Source organism: Perna viridis, chromosome 1 (assembly GCF_037379345.1).
Source record: "Perna viridis isolate PV_CMFRI_1.1 ecotype Kerala chromosome 1, ASM3737934v1, whole genome shotgun sequence".
NCBI classification, from domain to species: Eukaryota; Metazoa; Mollusca; class Bivalvia; order Mytilida; family Mytilidae; genus Perna; species Perna viridis.
In genome coordinates, this window is record NC_142445.1 from 33,614,196 (window position 1) to 33,634,473 (window position 20,278).

At 32.0% G+C, this 20,278-nt stretch overlaps 1 protein-coding gene across 1 annotated transcript in view; it reads right to left on the minus strand.

Moving 5' to 3' along the window:
• The window catches only part of LOC148628450 (gelsolin-like protein 2), a gene marked incomplete in the record, with an annotated part of 173,179 nt that overhangs the window by 141,333 nt on the left and 11,568 nt on the right, over positions 1–20,278 (minus strand). Inside the window, 1 exon segment of the mRNA XM_088587706.1 lies at positions 17,810–17,840. Within this exon segment, the coding sequence (XP_088443832.1) occupies positions 17,810–17,816 (7 nt within the window).

The following is a 20,278-nucleotide window of genomic DNA, read 5'->3' on the forward strand; positions in this document are numbered from 1 at the left end:
TTCACTTCCGGTGACCAGTACTGCACTGCAAGTCTGCTAACCCCACATGCCATTCTGGGGATTGTGAACTGACATATGTAGAATCATGCTGATATATATAGTCCTCTGCAGGTTAAAGTTAAGGTAAAGTCCAGAGAAGCCATTGATTATTGTGAAATTAGCATAGAAGCCTATAGAAAGTGGAATTAGTGGTTTTTAGCCTTAAGATGAATCCATGGCAAAATGAAAAGTTTCTTGAAATAGCTTTAAACTACTTGAAGATCTTGTTAACTTTGCCATGAGAGGAATACACTACAAAAATCCTTCAAAATATGCATTTTTTTTAAGTTATAGGTCCAAATTATGGAAAATTGGTCTTTTTGGCTGATTTTTATGTCCTATCTTGTAAAAAGTGTAGAAAATTTAGTAAAAATATCAAATATTAAACTTTGAGGGCTATATTTACCTAAATATGGTGGTAATAAGCACTTGAAATCAAGTTTTGTGTAGATTTGAGCAAAAATTAGGTTAGAAATGAGGAAAAACTCACTTTCATTACTGCGGTTAAGGCCATATCAGCATTCCCCTATGGCAACATGGAAAATCCATTATTGAGTACTTTTTTTGCTTTAGGTGCCCTTTACTGGCCATGTTTTAATGTGAAAACACTGTATTTACAAATTTAAAGCCAAATGTATCACCTTTTGTGAAAATTTAAAGATTTAGGATTTTTGACATGTGATCAATAAAAAGGGGGAGGCATGTCAGAAATAATTTTTTTTTAAATAGACCAATTTCTCAGAAAATGATTACTTTTAAAACTATTTCTTCATTAATATTGTTAAAAAACAAGTTGTGATTGATATTTTTTATTTGAAAAGTCAGAAAAAGTTCTTTGCAAATATTTAATGCATTTAAGTATGGTAGAATATTGTCACTTTTTTGCTGGCACAACTTGGTTACCCTATATTTAAAAATCAAATATTTAAAAAAGTGCTTGTCACATTTCACTGAAACTTTGCAAATGCATTCAGTATGTGTGTAGGAAGATACCTGTATAGTTATTTTTTTTTCTAAGACAAAAAGTGACTCTTTAGGTTACAGACCACCAATTCAACCAATGAGCATTTGGAACGTACGCAAAAATAGTCCTACGCAGAAATTACCCCTGTTCCTCATAGTGCTGTGAAAAAAGTTCTCATCTTATTTAAAAAATTTAAACAGTTTCTGAAAGGAAAAACATTTCTGTACATTTTATAGGTGCATTTTGCTTCTTGTGATGTGAAGCCTAATCTCCATAATGATTTTTAAATATACCCCTATCTTGTGAAAACACTGGGATTTCCCATGCTATTTATAGACCCTTCACTTCCGGTGACCAGTACTGCACTGCAAGTCTGCTAACCCCACATGCCATTCTGAGGATTGTGAACTGACATATGTAGAATCATGCTGATATATATAGTCCTCTGCAGGTTAAAGTTAAGGTAAAGTCCAGAGAAGCCATTGATTATTGTGAAATTAGCATAGAAGCCTATAGAAAGTGGAATTAGTGGTTTTTAGCCTTAAGATGAATCCATGGCAAAATGAAAAGTTTCTTGAAATAGCTTTAAACTACTTGAAGATCTTGTTAACTTTGCCATGAGAGGAATACACTACAAAAATCCTTCAAAATATGCATTTTTTTTAAGTTATAGGTCCAAATTATGGAAAATTGGTCTTTTTGGCTGATTTTTATGTCCTATCTTGTAAAAAGTGTAGAAAATTTAGTAAAAATATCAAATATTAAACTTTGAGGGCTATATTTACCTAAATATGGTGGTAATAAGCACTTGAAATCAAGTTTTGTGTAGATTTGAGCAAAAATTAGGTTAGAAATGAGGAAAAACTCACTTTCATTACTGCGGTTAAGGCCATATCAGCATTCCCCTATGGCAACATGGAAAATCCATTATTGAGTACTTTTTTTGCTTTAGGTGCCCTTTACTGGCCATGTTTTAATGTGAAAACACTGTATTTACAAATTTAAAGCCAAATGTATCACCTTTTGTGAAAATTTAAAGATTTAGGATTTTTGACATGTGATCAATAAAAAGGGGGAGGCATGTCAGAAATAATTTTTTTTAAAATAGACCAATTTCTCAGAAAATGATTACTTTTAAAACTATTTCTTCATTAATATTGTTAAAAAACAAGTTGTGATTGATATTTTTTATTTGAAAAGTCAGAAAAAGTTCTTTGCAAATATTTAATGCATTTAAGTATGGTAGAATATTGTCACTTTTTTGCTGGCACAACTTGGTTACCCTATATTTAAAAATCAAATATTTAAAAAAGTGCTTGTCACATTTCACTGAAACTTTGCAAATGCATTCAGTATGTGTGTAGGAAGATACCTGTATAGTTATTTTTTTTTCTAAGACAAAAAGTGACTCTTTAGGTTACAGACCACCAATTCAACCAATGAGCATTTGGAACGTACGCAAAAATAGTCCTACGCAGAAATTACCCCTGTTCCTCATAGTGCTGTGAAAAAAGTTCTCATCTTATTTAAAAAATTTAAACAGTTTCTGAAAGGAAAAACATTTCTGTACATTTTATAGGTGCATTTTGCTTCTTGTGATGTGAAGCCTAATCTCCATAATGATTTTTAAATATACCCCTATCTTGTGAAAACACTGGGATTTCCCATGCTATTTATAGACCCTTCACTTCCGGTGACCAGTACTGCACTGCAAGTCTGCTAACCCCACATGCCATTCTGAGGATTGTGAACTGACATATGTAGAATCATGCTGATATATATAGTCCTCTGCAGGTTAAAGTTAAGGTAAAGTCCAGAGAAGCCATTGATTATTGTGAAATTAGCATAGAAGCCTATAGAAAGTGGAATTAGTGGTTTTTAGCCTTAAGATGAATCCATGGCAAAATGAAAAGTTTCTTGAAATAGCTTTAAACTACTTGAAGATCTTGTTAACTTTGCCATGAGAGGAATACACTACAAAAATCCTTCAAAATATGCATTTTTTTTAAGTTATAGGTCCAAATTATGGAAAATTGGTCTTTTTGGCTGATTTTTATGTCCTATCTTGTAAAAAGTGTAGAAAATTTAGTAAAAATATCAAATATTAAACTTTGAGGGCTATATTTACCTAAATATGGTGGTAATAAGCACTTGAAATCAAGTTTTGTGTAGATTTGAGCAAAAATTAGGTTAGAAATGAGGAAAAACTCACTTTCATTACTGCGGTTAAGGCCATATCAGCATTCCCCTATGGCAACATGGAAAATCCATTATTGAGTACTTTTTTTGCTTTAGGTGCCCTTTACTGGCCATGTTTTAATGTGAAAACACTGTATTTACAAATTTAAAGCCAAATGTATCACCTTTTGTGAAAATTTAAAGATTTAGGATTTTTGACATGTGATCAATAAAAAGGGGGAGGCATGTCAGAAATAATTTTTTTTAAAATAGACCAATTTCTCAGAAAATGATTACTTTTAAAACTATTTCTTCATTAATATTGTTAAAAAACAAGTTGTGATTGATATTTTTTATTTGAAAAGTCAGAAAAAGTTCTTTGCAAATATTTAATGCATTTAAGTATGGTAGAATATTGTCACTTTTTTGCTGGCACAACTTGGTTACCCTATATTTAAAAATCAAATATTTAAAAAAGTGCTTGTCACATTTCACTGAAACTTTGCAAATGCATTCAGTATGTGTGTAGGAAGATACCTGTATAGTTATTTTTTTTTCTAAGACAAAAAGTGACTCTTTAGGTTACAGACCACCAATTCAACCAATGAGCATTTGGAACGTACGCAAAAATAGTCCTACGCAGAAATTACCCCTGTTCCTCATAGTGCTGTGAAAAAAGTTCTCATCTTATTTAAAAAATTTAAACAGTTTCTGAAAGGAAAAACATTTCTGTACATTTTATAGGTGCATTTTGCTTCTTGTGATGTGAAGCCTAATCTCCATAATGATTTTTAAATATACCCCTATCTTGTGAAAACACTGGGATTTCCCATGCTATTTATAGACCCTTCACTTCCGGTGACCAGTACTGCACTGCAAGTCTGCTAACCCCACATGCCATTCTGAGGATTGTGAACTGACATATGTAGAATCATGCTGATATATATAGTCCTCTGCAGGTTAAAGTTAAGGTAAAGTCCAGAGAAGCCATTGATTATTGTGAAATTAGCATAGAAGCCTATAGAAAGTGGAATTAGTGGTTTTTAGCCTTAAGATGAATCCATGGCAAAATGAAAAGTTTCTTGAAATAGCTTTAAACTACTTGAAGATCTTGTTAACTTTGCCATGAGAGGAATACACTACAAAAATCCTTCAAAATATGCATTTTTTTTAAGTTATAGGTCCAAATTATGGAAAATTGGTCTTTTTGGCTGATTTTTATGTCCTATCTTGTAAAAAGTGTAGAAAATTTAGTAAAAATATCAAATATTAAACTTTGAGGGCTATATTTACCTAAATATGGTGGTAATAAGCACTTGAAATCAAGTTTTGTGTAGATTTGAGCAAAAATTAGGTTAGAAATGAGGAAAAACTCACTTTCATTACTGCGGTTAAGGCCATATCAGCATTCCCCTATGGCAACATGGAAAATCCATTATTGAGTACTTTTTTTGCTTTAGGTGCCCTTTACTGGCCATGTTTTAATGTGAAAACACTGTATTTACAAATTTAAAGCCAAATGTATCACCTTTTGTGAAAATTTAAAGATTTAGGATTTTTGACATGTGATCAATAAAAAGGGGGAGGCATGTCAGAAATAATTTTTTTTAAAATAGACCAATTTCTCAGAAAATGATTACTTTTAAAACTATTTCTTCATTAATATTGTTAAAAAACAAGTTGTGATTGATATTTTTTATTTGAAAAGTCAGAAAAAGTTCTTTGCAAATATTTAATGCATTTAAGTATGGTAGAATATTGTCACTTTTTTGCTGGCACAACTTGGTTACCCTATATTTAAAAATCAAATATTTAAAAAAGTGCTTGTCACATTTCACTGAAACTTTGCAAATGCATTCAGTATGTGTGTAGGAAGATACCTGTATAGTTATTTTTTTTTCTAAGACAAAAAGTGACTCTTTAGGTTACAGACCACCAATTCAACCAATGAGCATTTGGAATGTACGCAAAAATAGTCCTACGCAGAAATTACCCCTGTTCCTCATAGTGCTGTGAAAAAAGTTCTCATCTTATTTAAAAAATTTAAACAGTTTCTGAAAGGAAAAACATTTCTGTACATTTTATAGGTGCATTTTGCTTCTTGTGATGTGAAGCCCAATCTCCATAATGATTTTTAAATATACCCCTATCTTGTGAAAACACTGGGATTTCCCATGCTATTTATAGACCCTTCACTTCCGGTGACCAGTACTGCACTGCAAGTCTGCTAACCCCACATGCCATTCTGAGGATTGTGAGCTGACATATGTAGAATCATGCTGATATATATAGTCCTCTGCAGGTTAAAGTTAAGGTAAAGTCCAGAGAAGCCATTGATTATTGTGAAATTAGCATAGAAGCCTATAGAAAGTGGAATTAGTGGTTTTTAGCCTTAAGATGAATCCATGGCAAAATGAAAAGTTTCTTGAAATAGCTTTAAACTACTTGAAGATCTTGTTAACTTTGCCATGAGAGGAATACACTACAAAAATCCTTCAAAATATGCATTTTTTTTAAGTTATAGGTCCAAATTATGGAAAATTGGTCTTTTTGGCTGATTTTTATGTCCTATCTTGTAAAAAGTGTAGAAAATTTAGTAAAAATATCAAATATTAAACTTTGAGGGCTATATTTACCTAAATATGGTGGTAATAAGCACTTGAAATCAAGTTTTGTGTAGATTTGAGCAAAAATTAGGTTAGAAATGAGGAAAAACTCACTTTCATTACTGCGGTTAAGGCCATATCAGCATTCCCCTATGGCAACATGGAAAATCCATTATTGAGTACTTTTTTTGCTTTAGGTGCCCTTTACTGGCCATGTTTTAATGTGAAAACACTGTATTTACAAATTTAAAGCCAAATGTATCACCTTTTGTGAAAATTTAAAGATTTAGGATTTTTGACATGTGATCAATAAAAAGGGGGAGGCATGTCAGAAATATTTTTTTTTAAAATAGACCAATTTCTCAGAAAATGATTACTTTTAAAACTATTTCTTCATTAATATTGTTAAAAAACAAGTTGTGATTGATATTTTTTATTTGAAAAGTCAGAAAAAGTTCTTTGCAAATATTTAATGCATTTAAGTATGGTAGAATATTGTCACTTTTTTGCTGGCACAACTTGGTTACCCTATATTTAAAAATCAAATATTTAAAAAAGTGCTTGTCACATTTCACTGAAACTTTGCAAATGCATTCAGTATGTGTGTAGGAAGATACCTGTATAGTTATTTTTTTTTCTAAGACAAAAAGTGACTCTTTAGGTTACAGACCACCAATTCAACCAATGAGCATTTGGAACGTACGCAAAAATAGTCCTACGCAGAAATTACCCCTGTTCCTCATAGTGCTGTGAAAAAAGTTCTCATCTTATTTAAAAAATTTAAACAGTTTCTGAAAGGAAAAACATTTCTGTACATTTTATAGGTGCATTTTGCTTCTTGTGATGTGAAGCCTAATCTCCATAATGATTTTTAAATATACCCCTATCTTGTGAAAACACTGGGATTTCCCATGCTATTTATAGACCCTTCACTTCCGGTGACCAGTACTGCACTGCAAGTCTGCTAACCCCACATGCCATTCTGAGGATTGTGAACTGACATATGTAGAATCATGCTGATATATATAGTCCTCTGCAGGTTAAAGTTAAGGTAAAGTCCAGAGAAGCCATTGATTATTGTGAAATTAGCATAGAAGCCTATAGAAAGTGGAATTAGTGGTTTTTAGCCTTAAGATGAATCCATGGCAAAATGAAAAGTTTCTTGAAATAGCTTTAAACTACTTGAAGATCTTGTTAACTTTGCCATGAGAGGAATACACTACAAAAATCCTTCAAAATATGCATTTTTTTTAAGTTATAGGTCCAAATTATGGAAAATTGGTCTTTTTGGCTGATTTTTATGTCCTATCTTGTAAAAAGTGTAGAAAATTTAGTAAAAATATCAAATATTAAACTTTGAGGGCTATATTTACCTAAATATGGTGGTAATAAGCACTTGAAATCAAGTTTTGTGTAGATTTGAGCAAAAATTAGGTTAGAAATGAGGAAAAACTCACTTTCATTACTGCGGTTAAGGCCATATCAGCATTCCCCTATGGCAACATGGAAAATCCATTATTGAGTACTTTTTTTGCTTTAGGTGCCCTTTACTGGCCATGTTTTAATGTGAAAACACTGTATTTACAAATTTAAAGCCAAATGTATCACCTTTTGTGAAAATTTAAAGATTTAGGATTTTTGACATGTGATCAATAAAAAGGGGGAGGCATGTCAGAAATAATTTTTTTTAAAATAGACCAATTTCTCAGAAAATGATTACTTTTAAAACTATTTCTTCATTAATATTGTTAAAAAACAAGTTGTGATTGATATTTTTTATTTGAAAAGTCAGAAAAAGTTCTTTGCAAATATTTAATGCATTTAAGTATGGTAGAATATTGTCACTTTTTTGCTGGCACAACTTGGTTACCCTATATTTAAAAATCAAATATTTAAAAAAGTGCTTGTCACATTTCACTGAAACTTTGCAAATGCATTCAGTATGTGTGTAGGAAGATACCTGTATAGTTATTTTTTTTTCTAAGACAAAAAGTGACTCTTTAGGTTACAGACCACCAATTCAACCAATGAGCATTTGGAACGTACGCAAAAATAGTCCTACGCAGAAATTACCCCTGTTCCTCATAGTGCTGTGAAAAAAGTTCTCATCTTATTTAAAAAATTTAAACAGTTTCTGAAAGGAAAAACATTTCTGTACATTTTATAGGTGCATTTTGCTTCTTGTGATGTGAAGCCTAATCTCCATAATGATTTTTAAATATACCCCTATCTTGTGAAAACACTGGGATTTCCCATGCTATTTATAGACCCTTCACTTCCGGTGACCAGTACTGCACTGCAAGTCTGCTAACCCCACATGCCATTCTGAGGATTGTGAACTGACATATGTAGAATCATGCTGATATATATAGTCCTCTGCAGGTTAAAGTTAAGGTAAAGTCCAGAGAAGCCATTGATTATTGTGAAATTAGCATAGAAGCCTATAGAAAGTGGAATTAGTGGTTTTTAGCCTTAAGATGAATCCATGGCAAAATGAAAAGTTTCTTGAAATAGCTTTAAACTACTTGAAGATCTTGTTAACTTTGCCATGAGAGGAATACACTACAAAAATCCTTCAAAATATGCATTTTTTTTAAGTTATAGGTCCAAATTATGGAAAATTGGTCTTTTTGGCTGATTTTTATGTCCTATCTTGTAAAAAGTGTAGAAAATTTAGTAAAAATATCAAATATTAAACTTTGAGGGCTATATTTACCTAAATATGGTGGTAATAAGCACTTGAAATCAAGTTTTGTGTAGATTTGAGCAAAAATTAGGTTAGAAATGAGGAAAAACTCACTTTCATTACTGCGGTTAAGGCCATATCAGCATTCCCCTATGGCAACATGGAAAATCCATTATTGAGTACTTTTTTTGCTTTAGGTGCCCTTTACTGGCCATGTTTTAATGTGAAAACACTGTATTTACAAATTTAAAGCCAAATGTATCACCTTTTGTGAAAATTTAAAGATTTAGGATTTTTGACATGTGATCAATAAAAAGGGGGAGGCATGTCAGAAATAATTTTTTTTAAAATAGACCAATTTCTCAGAAAATGATTACTTTTAAAACTATTTCTTCATTAATATTGTTAAAAAACAAGTTGTGATTGATATTTTTTATTTGAAAAGTCAGAAAAAGTTCTTTGCAAATATTTAATGCATTTAAGTATGGTAGAATATTGTCACTTTTTTGCTGGCACAACTTGGTTACCCTATATTTAAAAATCAAATATTTAAAAAAGTGCTTGTCACATTTCACTGAAACTTTGCAAATGCATTCAGTATGTGTGTAGGAAGATACCTGTATAGTTATTTTTTTTTCTAAGACAAAAAGTGACTCTTTAGGTTACAGACCACCAATTCAACCAATGAGCATTTGGAACGTACGCAAAAATAGTCCTACGCAGAAATTACCCCTGTTCCTCATAGTGCTGTGAAAAAAGTTCTCATCTTATTTAAAAAATTTAAACAGTTTCTGAAAGGAAAAACATTTCTGTACATTTTATAGGTGCATTTTGCTTCTTGTGATGTGAAGCCTAATCTCCATAATGATTTTTAAATATACCCCTATCTTGTGAAAACACTGGGATTTCCCATGCTATTTATAGACCCTTCACTTCCGGTGACCAGTACTGCACTGCAAGTCTGCTAACCCCACATGCCATTCTGAGGATTGTGAACTGACATATGTAGAATCATGCTGATATATATAGTCCTCTGCAGGTTAAAGTTAAGGTAAAGTCCAGAGAAGCCATTGATTATTGTGAAATTAGCATAGAAGCCTATAGAAAGTGGAATTAGTGGTTTTTAGCCTTAAGATGAATCCATGGCAAAATGAAAAGTTTCTTGAAATAGCTTTAAACTACTTGAAGATCTTGTTAACTTTGCCATGAGAGGAATACACTACAAAAATCCTTCAAAATATGCATTTTTTTTAAGTTATAGGTCCAAATTATGGAAAATTGGTCTTTTTGGCTGATTTTTATGTCCTATCTTGTAAAAAGTGTAGAAAATTTAGTAAAAATATCAAATATTAAACTTTGAGGGCTATATTTACCTAAATATGGTGGTAATAAGCACTTGAAATCAAGTTTTGTGTAGATTTGAGCAAAAATTAGGTTAGAAATGAGGAAAAACTCACTTTCATTACTGCGGTTAAGGCCATATCAGCATTCCCCTATGGCAACATGGAAAATCCATTATTGAGTACTTTTTTTGCTTTAGGTGCCCTTTACTGGCCATGTTTTAATGTGAAAACACTGTATTTACAAATTTAAAGCCAAATGTATCACCTTTTGTGAAAATTTAAAGATTTAGGATTTTTGACATGTGATCAATAAAAAGGGGGAGGCATGTCAGAAATAATTTTTTTTAAAATAGACCAATTTCTCAGAAAATGATTACTTTTAAAACTATTTCTTCATTAATATTGTTAAAAAACAAGTTGTGATTGATATTTTTTATTTGAAAAGTCAGAAAAAGTTCTTTGCAAATATTTAATGCATTTAAGTATGGTAGAATATTGTCACTTTTTTGCTGGCACAACTTGGTTACCCTATATTTAAAAATCAAATATTTAAAAAAGTGCTTGTCACATTTCACTGAAACTTTGCAAATGCATTCAGTATGTGTGTAGGAAGATACCTGTATAGTTATTTTTTTTTCTAAGACAAAAAGTGACTCTTTAGGTTACAGACCACCAATTCAACCAATGAGCATTTGGAACGTACGCAAAAATAGTCCTACGCAGAAATTACCCCTGTTCCTCATAGTGCTGTGAAAAAAGTTCTCATCTTATTTAAAAAATTTAAACAGTTTCTGAAAGGAAAAACATTTCTGTACATTTTATAGGTGCATTTTGCTTCTTGTGATGTGAAGCCTAATCTCCATAATGATTTTTAAATATACCCCTATCTTGTGAAAACACTGGGATTTCCCATGCTATTTATAGACCCTTCACTTCCGGTGACCAGTACTGCACTGCAAGTCTGCTAACCCCACATGCCATTCTGAGGATTGTGAACTGACATATGTAGAATCATGCTGATATATATAGTCCTCTGCAGGTTAAAGTTAAGGTAAAGTCCAGAGAAGCCATTGATTATTGTGAAATTAGCATAGAAGCCTATAGAAAGTGGAATTAGTGGTTTTTAGCCTTAAGATGAATCCATGGCAAAATGAAAAGTTTCTTGAAATAGCTTTAAACTACTTGAAGATCTTGTTAACTTTGCCATGAGAGGAATACACTACAAAAATCCTTCAAAATATGCATTTTTTTTAAGTTATAGGTCCAAATTATGGAAAATTGGTCTTTTTGGCTGATTTTTATGTCCTATCTTGTAAAAAGTGTAGAAAATTTAGTAAAAATATCAAATATTAAACTTTGAGGGCTATATTTACCTAAATATGGTGGTAATAAGCACTTGAAATCAAGTTTTGTGTAGATTTGAGCAAAAATTAGGTTAGAAATGAGGAAAAACTCACTTTCATTACTGCGGTTAAGGCCATATCAGCATTCCCCTATGGCAACATGGAAAATCCATTATTGAGTACTTTTTTTGCTTTAGGTGCCCTTTACTGGCCATGTTTTAATGTGAAAACACTGTATTTACAAATTTAAAGCCAAATGTATCACCTTTTGTGAAAATTTAAAGATTTAGGATTTTTGACATGTGATCAATAAAAAGGGGGAGGCATGTCAGAAATAATTTTTTTTAAAATAGACCAATTTCTCAGAAAATGATTACTTTTAAAACTATTTCTTCATTAATATTGTTAAAAAACAAGTTGTGATTGATATTTTTTATTTGAAAAGTCAGAAAAAGTTCTTTGCAAATATTTAATGCATTTAAGTATGGTAGAATATTGTCACTTTTTTTGCTGGCACAACTTGGTTACCCTATATTTAAAAATCAAATATTTAAAAAAGTGCTTGTCACATTTCACTGAACCTTTGCAAATGCATTCAGTATGTGTGTAGGAAGATACCTGTATAGTTATTTTTTTTTTCTAAGACAAAAAGTGACTCTTTAGGTTACAGACCACCAATTCAACCAATGAGCATTTGGAACGTACGCAAAAATAGTCCTACGCAGAAATTACCCCTGTTCCTCATAGTGCTGTGAAAAAAGTTCTCATCTTATTTAAAAAATTTAAACAGTTTCTGAAAGGAAAAACATTTCTGTACATTTTATAGGTGCATTTTGCTTCTTGTGATGTGAAGCCTAATCTCCATAATGATTTTTAAATATACCCCTATCTTGTGAAAACACTGGGATTTCCCATGCTATTTATAGACCCTTCACTTCCGGTGACCAGTACTGCACTGCAAGTCTGCTAACCCCACATGCCATTCTGAGGATTGTGAGCTGACATATGTAGAATCATGCTGATATATATAGTCCTCTGCAGGTTAAAGTTAAGGTAAAGTCCAGAGAAGCCATTGATTATTGTGAAATTAGCATAGAAGCCTATAGAAAGTGGAATTAGTGGTTTTTAGCCTTAAGATGAATCCATGGCAAAATGAAAAGTTTCTTGAAATAGCTTTAAACTACTTGAAGATCTTGTTAACTTTGCCATGAGAGGAATACACTACAAAAATCCTTCAAAATATGCATTTTTTTTAAGTTATAGGTCCAAATTATGGAAAATTGGTCTTTTTGGCTGATTTTTATGTCCTATCTTGTAAAAAGTGTAGAAAATTTAGTAAAAATATCAAATATTAAACTTTGAGGGCTATATTTACCTAAATATGGTGGTAATAAGCACTTGAAATCAAGTTTTGTGTAGATTTGAGCAAAAATTAGGTTAGAAATGAGGAAAAACTCACTTTCATTACTGCGGTTAAGGCCATATCAGCATTCCCCTATGGCAACACGGAAAATCCATTATTGAGTACTTTTTTTGCTATAGGTGCCCTTTACTGGTCATGTTTTAATGTGAAAACACTGTATTTACAAATTTAAAGCCAAATGTATCACCTTTTGTGAAAATTTAAAGATTTAGGATTTTTGACATGTGATCAATAAAAAGGGGGAGGCATGTCAGAAATAATTTTTTTTAAAATAGACCAATTTCTCAGAAAATGATTACTTTTAAAACTATTTCTTCATTAATATTGTTAAAAAACAAGTTGTGATTGATATTTTTTATTTGAAAAGTCAGAAAAAGTTCTTTGCAAATATTTAATGCATTTAAGTATGGTAGAATATTGTCACTTTTTTTGCTGGCACAACTTGGTTACCCTATATTTAAAAATCAAATATTTAAAAAAGTGCTTGTCACATTTCACTGAAACTTTGCAAATGCATTCAGTATGTGTGTAGGAAGATACCTGTATAGTTATTTTTTTTTTCTAAGACAAAAAGTGACTCTTTAGGTTACAGACCACCAATTCAACCAATGAGCATTTGGAACGTACGCAAAAATAGTCCTACGCAGAAATTACCCCTGTTCCTCATAGTGCTGTGAAAAAAGTTCTCATCTTATTTAAAAAATTTAAACAGTTTCTGAAAGGAAAAACATTTCTGTACATTTTATAGGTGCATTTTGCTTCTTGTGATGTGAAGCCTAATCTCCATAATGATTTTTAAATATACCCCTATCTTGTGAAAACACTGGGATTTCCCATGCTATTTATAGACCCTTCACTTCCGGTGACCAGTACTGCACTGCAAGTCTGCTAACCCCACATGCCATTCTGAGGATTGTGAGCTGACATATGTAGAATCATGCTGATATATATAGTCCTCTGCAGGTTAAAGTTAAGGTAAAGTCCAGAGAAGCCATTGATTATTGTGAAATTAGCATAGAAGCCTATAGAAAGTGGAATTAGTGGTTTTTAGCCTTAAGATGAATCCATGGCAAAATGAAAAGTTTCTTGAAATAGCTTTAAACTACTTGAAGATCTTGTTAACTTTGCCATGAGAGGAATACACTACAAAAATCCTTCAAAATATGCATTTTTTTTAAGTTATAGGTCCAAATTATGGAAAATTGGTCTTTTTGGCTGATTTTTATGTCCTATCTTGTAAAAAGTGTAGAAAATTTAGTAAAAATATCAAATATTAAACTTTGAGGGCTATATTTACCTAAATATGGTGGTAATAAGCACTTGAAATCAAGTTTTGTGTAGATTTGAGCAAAAATTAGGTTAGAAATGAGGAAAAACTCACTTTCATTACTGCGGTTAAGGCCATATCAGCATTCCCCTATGGCAACATGGAAAATCCATTATTGAGTACTTTTTTTGCTATAGGTGCCCTTTACTGGTCATGTTTTAATGTGAAAACACTGTATTTACAAATTTAAAGCCAAATATATCACCTTTTCTGAAAATTTAAAGATTTAGGATTTTTGACATGTGATCAATAAAAAGGGGGAGGCATGTCAGAAATAATTTTTTTTAAAATAGACCAATTTCTCAGAAAATGATTACTTTTAAAACTATTTCTTCATTAATATTGTTAAAAAACAAGTTGTGATTGATATTTTTTATTTGAAAAGTCAGAAAAAGTTCTTTGCAAATATTTAATGCATTTAAGTATGGTAGAATATTGTCACTTTTTTTGCTGGCACAACTTGGTTACCCTATATTTAAAAATCAAATATTTAAAAAAGTGCTTGTCACATTTCACTGAAACTTTGCAAATGCATTCAGTATGTGTGTAGGAAGATACCTGTATAGTTATTTTTTTTTTCTAAGACAAAAAGTGACTCTTTAGGTTACAGACCACCAATTCAACCAATGAGCATTTGGAACGTACGCAAAAATAGTCCTACGCAGAAATTACCCCTGTTCCTCATAGTGCTGTGAAAAAAGTTCTCATCTTATTTAAAAAATTTAAACAGTTTCTGAAAGGAAAAACATTTCTGTACATTTTATAGGTGCATTTTGCTTCTTGTGATGTGAAGCCTAATCTCCATAATGATTTTTAAATATATCCCTATCTTGTGAAAACACTGGGATTTCCCATGCTATTTATAGACCCTTCACTTCCGGTGACCAGTACTGCACTGCAAGTCTGCTAACCCCACATGCCATTCTGAGGATTGTGAGCTGACATATGTAGAATCATGCTGATATATATAGTCCTCTGCAGGTCAAAGTTAAGGTAAAGTCCAGAGAAGCCATTGATTATTGTGAAATTAGCATAGAAGCCTATAGAAAGTGGAATTAGTGGTTTTTAGCCTTAAGATGAATCCATGGCAAAATGAAAAGTTTCTTGAAATAGCTTTAAACTACTTGAAGATCTTGTTAACTTTGCCATGAGAGGAATACACTACAAAAATCCTTCAAAATATGCATTTTTTTTAAGTTATAGGTCCAAATTATGGAAAATTGGTCTTTTTGGCTGATTTTTATGTCCTATCTTGTAAAAAGTGTAGAAAATTTAGTAAAAATATCAAATATTAAACTTTGAGGGCTATATTTACCTAAATATGGTGGTAATAAGCACTTGAAATCAAGTTTTGTGTAGATTTGAGCAAAAATTAGGTTAGAAATGAGGAAAAACTCACTTTCATTACTGCGGTTAAGGCCATATCAGCATTCCCCTATGGCAACATGGAAAATCCATTATTGAGTACTTTTTTTGCTTTAGGTGCCCTTTACTGGTCATGTTTTAATGTGAAAACACTGTATTTACAAATTTAAAGCCAAATATATCACCTTTTCTGAAAATTTAAAGATTTAGGATTTTTGACATGTGATCAATAAAAAGGGGGAGGCATGTCAGAAATAATTTTTTTTAAAATAGACCAATTTCTCAGAAAATGATTACTTTTAAAACTATTTCTTCATTAATATTGTTAAAAAACAAGTTGTGATTGATATTTTTTATTTGAAAAGTCAGAAAAAGTTCTTTGCAAATATTTAATGCATTTAAGTATGGTAGAATATTGTCACTTTTTTGCTGGCACAACTTGGTTACCCTATATTTAAAAATCAAATATTTAAAAAAGTGCTTGTCACATTTCACTGAAACTTTGCAAATGCATTCAGTATGTGTGTAGGAAGATACCTGTATAGTTATTTTTTTTTTCTAAGACAAAAAGTGACTCTTTAGGTTACAGACCACCAATTCAACCAATGAGCATTTGGAACGTACGCAAAATTAGTCCTACGCAGAAATTACCCCTGTTCCTCATAGTGCTGTGAAAAAAAGTTCTCATCTTATTTAAAAAATTTAAACAGTTTCTGAAAGGAAAAACATTTCTGTACATTTTATAGGTGCATTTTGCTTCTTGTGATGTGAAGCCTAATCTCAATAATGATTTTTAAATATACCCCTATCTTGTGAAAACACTGGGATTTCCCATGCTATTTATAGACTCTTCACTTCCGGTGACCAGTACTGCACTGCAAGTCTGCTAACCCCACATGCCATTCTGAGGATTGTGAGCTGACATATGTAGAATCATGCTGATATATATAGTCCTCTGCAGGTTAAAGTTAAGGTAAAGTCCAGAGAAGCCATTGAATATTGTGAAATTAGCATAGAAGCCTATGGAAAGTGGAATTAGTGGTTTTTAGCCCATATATATATATATATAAATCGGGGTCCTGATAATATATATGACCTATATATAGACAATTGTAACCAGCCCCTGTGTTTGAATCGGAAACTGGGTAATATTACATAAATTCAATGCTAACCGACCATTTCATCTTTTCAAAACACACATAAACATGTGTATGATATTTTTTAAAAGAGGTGGGTTGTAGCAAGGAGTTAAATATATATTCAACTCCTTGGTTGTAGCAATCTCTGGGTCGCTTATGATATTGACCAGGGAACTAGATTAGCAACCAGATTAAACAACTGGCAATGAATATTCATAGGTATCGGAGCCTAGTTAATGCACATGACCTATATAAGTAGTCTTGTAACGAGCCCCTGTGCCTGAATCGGAAATTGGGTAATGTTCAATGCTAACCGATCATTTAAACTTCTCGTTCTCATATAAGCAAGAAACACATGTAGAATACACGTGTATGATATTTAAGAGGTACATTTTTATCTCGTATGAAGCCAGAACTATGACGCTATGGCGGCAAACACGGCACATTACGTGGAATATAAATATATAATTATGCAAATCATACGCAAATATTAAGTACTGAAATTACGAGTGCAAGAAGTCGCTAACAATGTTAGCGACTTAAAAATGATAGCCGACGCATATTCTTGCTTTGTTAATTAATACTCAAATCTTATTAAGATTTCATTTGGTGAACTGCGTGATCACTGTACTATGTTTAGTACTTCAATTATATTATTGATTCAACAAGTAAACTATCTCCAATTATTCAATATACAAAAGATTATCATTATTCGATAATAATTCGGACACCAATGTCCCAAATGGAGCCTTAAATGTCACGGTTTCTATCACCAATGAAATTCGAGGTTGTAAGCTACATCGGTTAGGTTGCCATGGTGTTTCATTATGGATGTCAAACGATGTTGACCAAAGCGAACTAATTACCGACTGCGTCGAAAAAATTGCAAAAACTGTATTCAAAGTTAAAATGTTTATACCAATATACAATCATGTATAAAAACATGTCATTTTGGTATAATGTTTACGGAAATTTCAGACTTTTATTGTTCATGGCAAGTCGTTTCACAATCAGGACAAGCGTTCTAGGTATGGACAAAATGTAAATTTAATTCATTTTATCGACAGACAATATTACCATCTGTGATAATGACCGGGCGATAAATTTCAGGGTTTATACTATTCTCTTTTATTTTTTGTAGAAATGTTTTATTCCAAAAAACCATGATGCTGGAATTTTACCAGAAATATTTAACGTATTCTTCTAGGAATTGGTCGGCTGTGGCTTTAAATATTCATTTACAATTTTGTTTTAAAATTTTTTTACTCAATTAGTACATATTCAGGACTTTTTCCATTTCGGTTAGAAGGCAATATTATATCAATTTTTCCTTCTTAAATTTAATGGAGTGACACAAAATATGCAGTACAGCGTATTAAAAAAATATTGGACTTACCAGCCATGTCCGTGCAGGAAGCGCTTTCAATCTGTAAATCAAGAAAAAAAATACTGAATACATAAGTATCAAACCGAATTTTAACGTCATTGATTTCCCCTTTTTATTTCAGCATAAAGATCATATTTATATGTAACGTGAACTTAGCATGCAATCGTCATTGCTTGGGTTAGAATATTTGTTGTTTTTGTTGTTTCATAAAGCATATTATTATGAATATCAATTTTATAAAATTTACGCTATAATGAACTAAAAAGTAAATTACAACCTTATTTTGTGGTTGTGTCAATTATTTCATGTCTACTTAAAGCTGCATTAGCTGTCATTTTCGTAACTTTTTGTTTCTGTTGAAATATACCTTAACTTTGAATTATTTCTACTAAATTGTACTTTTCCTGTACAATTTCATTTGATATCCACAAATAAAATGCATTAAAGACATGAAATATGTGCCTATATATTCATTGTCTTGCAAGACAAAAAGTTGACCTAGATAAATTCGTATGCATGTGACTTCTGGTGACCTTTATCCGCGCATATGCTGTAAGGGTGGCTTCTTTAGTAACAAATCTGATTGCAAAGCGAAAGTGGTTATTCAACGGAAAGGAAGTCCGACGGACTCAGGCCGTAAAAGAAAAAAGTTCGAATATAACGCAAGGATCCTATTGAAATTTACGTATTGTGATATAATGTGGCTCAAATATGGTCATTATTCGAAAACGATTCAAGAAATAGATGTAAATGAAAATTGTGATATAAAACAGAACATGAAATCAAATAATGAGACAATGAACAAAATGGATAAAGGCATTCATGGTGCATATGATAGATTAAGAAATGTAGATGAACAAATGGCTGATTTTAAACAAGAAAATGATATATTAAAAGAAAAAAAAACGACCAACAGCAGGCCAGGTCAGTGAGTGAGAATCTCATCTTTAGGGGTATCACAGACACCTATGACCCTGATCAAAACACAGAGGAAACACTGGTTCAATTCAATAAGACAGAATTAAAGATAGAGGATGATATCAATTTTCATGTTGTTTATAGGCTCAAACCAAAACAAGATAAATCCCCAAGGGATATCATAGCAAAGTTTGAGTAGAAAAAGGACATAAACAGAGTCTTGATGATGGCAATTGATGAGCTACAAGATAATGATAAATTCAGTGTCCATGAGCAATATCCAATTGAAATTATTGAGAGTGTAACATACGGGGCCAAGGAATGTTCCCAAATAGGGCTAAAACCAGCCCGGCTACAAGAGTAAAGGGAACTCATACCATTTCTTATAGATGCTAGAGACAAACAGCATCATGCAGTTTTAAAAGTGGACAAACTATATATAGATTGGAGGAGATTCATCTCAAGGGGCCCTTTTGTGCCATACCCCCCTCCAACTCAACCTGAAAACAAACAAAACAGCCAGGATTCTCCAATGCAGACAGGTCAGAGGGAGAATCCTACTCCTACCTAGGACAGGTGTACAAGAGGTATTGAAATCCAGCAAGAACAAAATATAGAAAAGACAATTTCAAACTTGAAAATACAATATATTATTTCTGAATGTGTGCGGACTAATGTCTAAACTTAAATTAATTGAATTTAGAGGGAAAAAATTGAATTGTATGGCATATGCTTCTTTGTAGAGACAAAACTTGATGATTTTGATGGAATTTAGCTTCATTTGTTGGTACTGAGAGTGAATTTGTTCAGCGGGTAAAAATTTTCGATAAGGTAGGTTACAGAAAGAGTAATCAAGGGAACCAAGGTTATAGCGGTAATCAAAAGAATGTAATCCAAGGACAAAGACCAGACATGGAAAACAGACATACACAACAAAGAACACAAAGTAACTAAAATCATACATACAAAGTAACAAAAGCAAATGAGCAACTCGGACTCCACCAAAAACTGGGAGCATGGACCAGGTGCACTGGTAGGGTAAGCGTCCTCTGCTTTTCTAGAAACACCCGCCGAGTTGCTCATAAAGTCAAGTCCGGGGTAGACAAACGAGGGAAGGAAAACTATGACCCGTTGAATAAATCAGTTTTCAGAAAGATATATTGGTTGGTTGAGTTTATACTCCACCTGAAGGTACCAAATATGCAAATAAGAAAGCATTTTATAAATTTGAGCACGAAATGACAACCTTAATTAGAAATAGTCCAAATATGCATTATGCACTTGTAGGAGATTTTAATGCTAAGACAGGTGCACTGAGTGATTATATAATACCAGATGATATTAGAAATTTTTTATTTTAGATCAGGAAGATGATATCCTCAGTTATATGGAGGATTATAAAAACTTACAGGCCTTAAATAATCCTTTACAAAGAGTTACTCAATGTAGCCGTCAACCGAATACGTATGGGTATAAATTGCGTAATTATTGTAGGAGGCTAAATATGTATTATAATTCCAAGTTTGATTTTGACAGAGGAATCGGCAAGAAAACATGTAA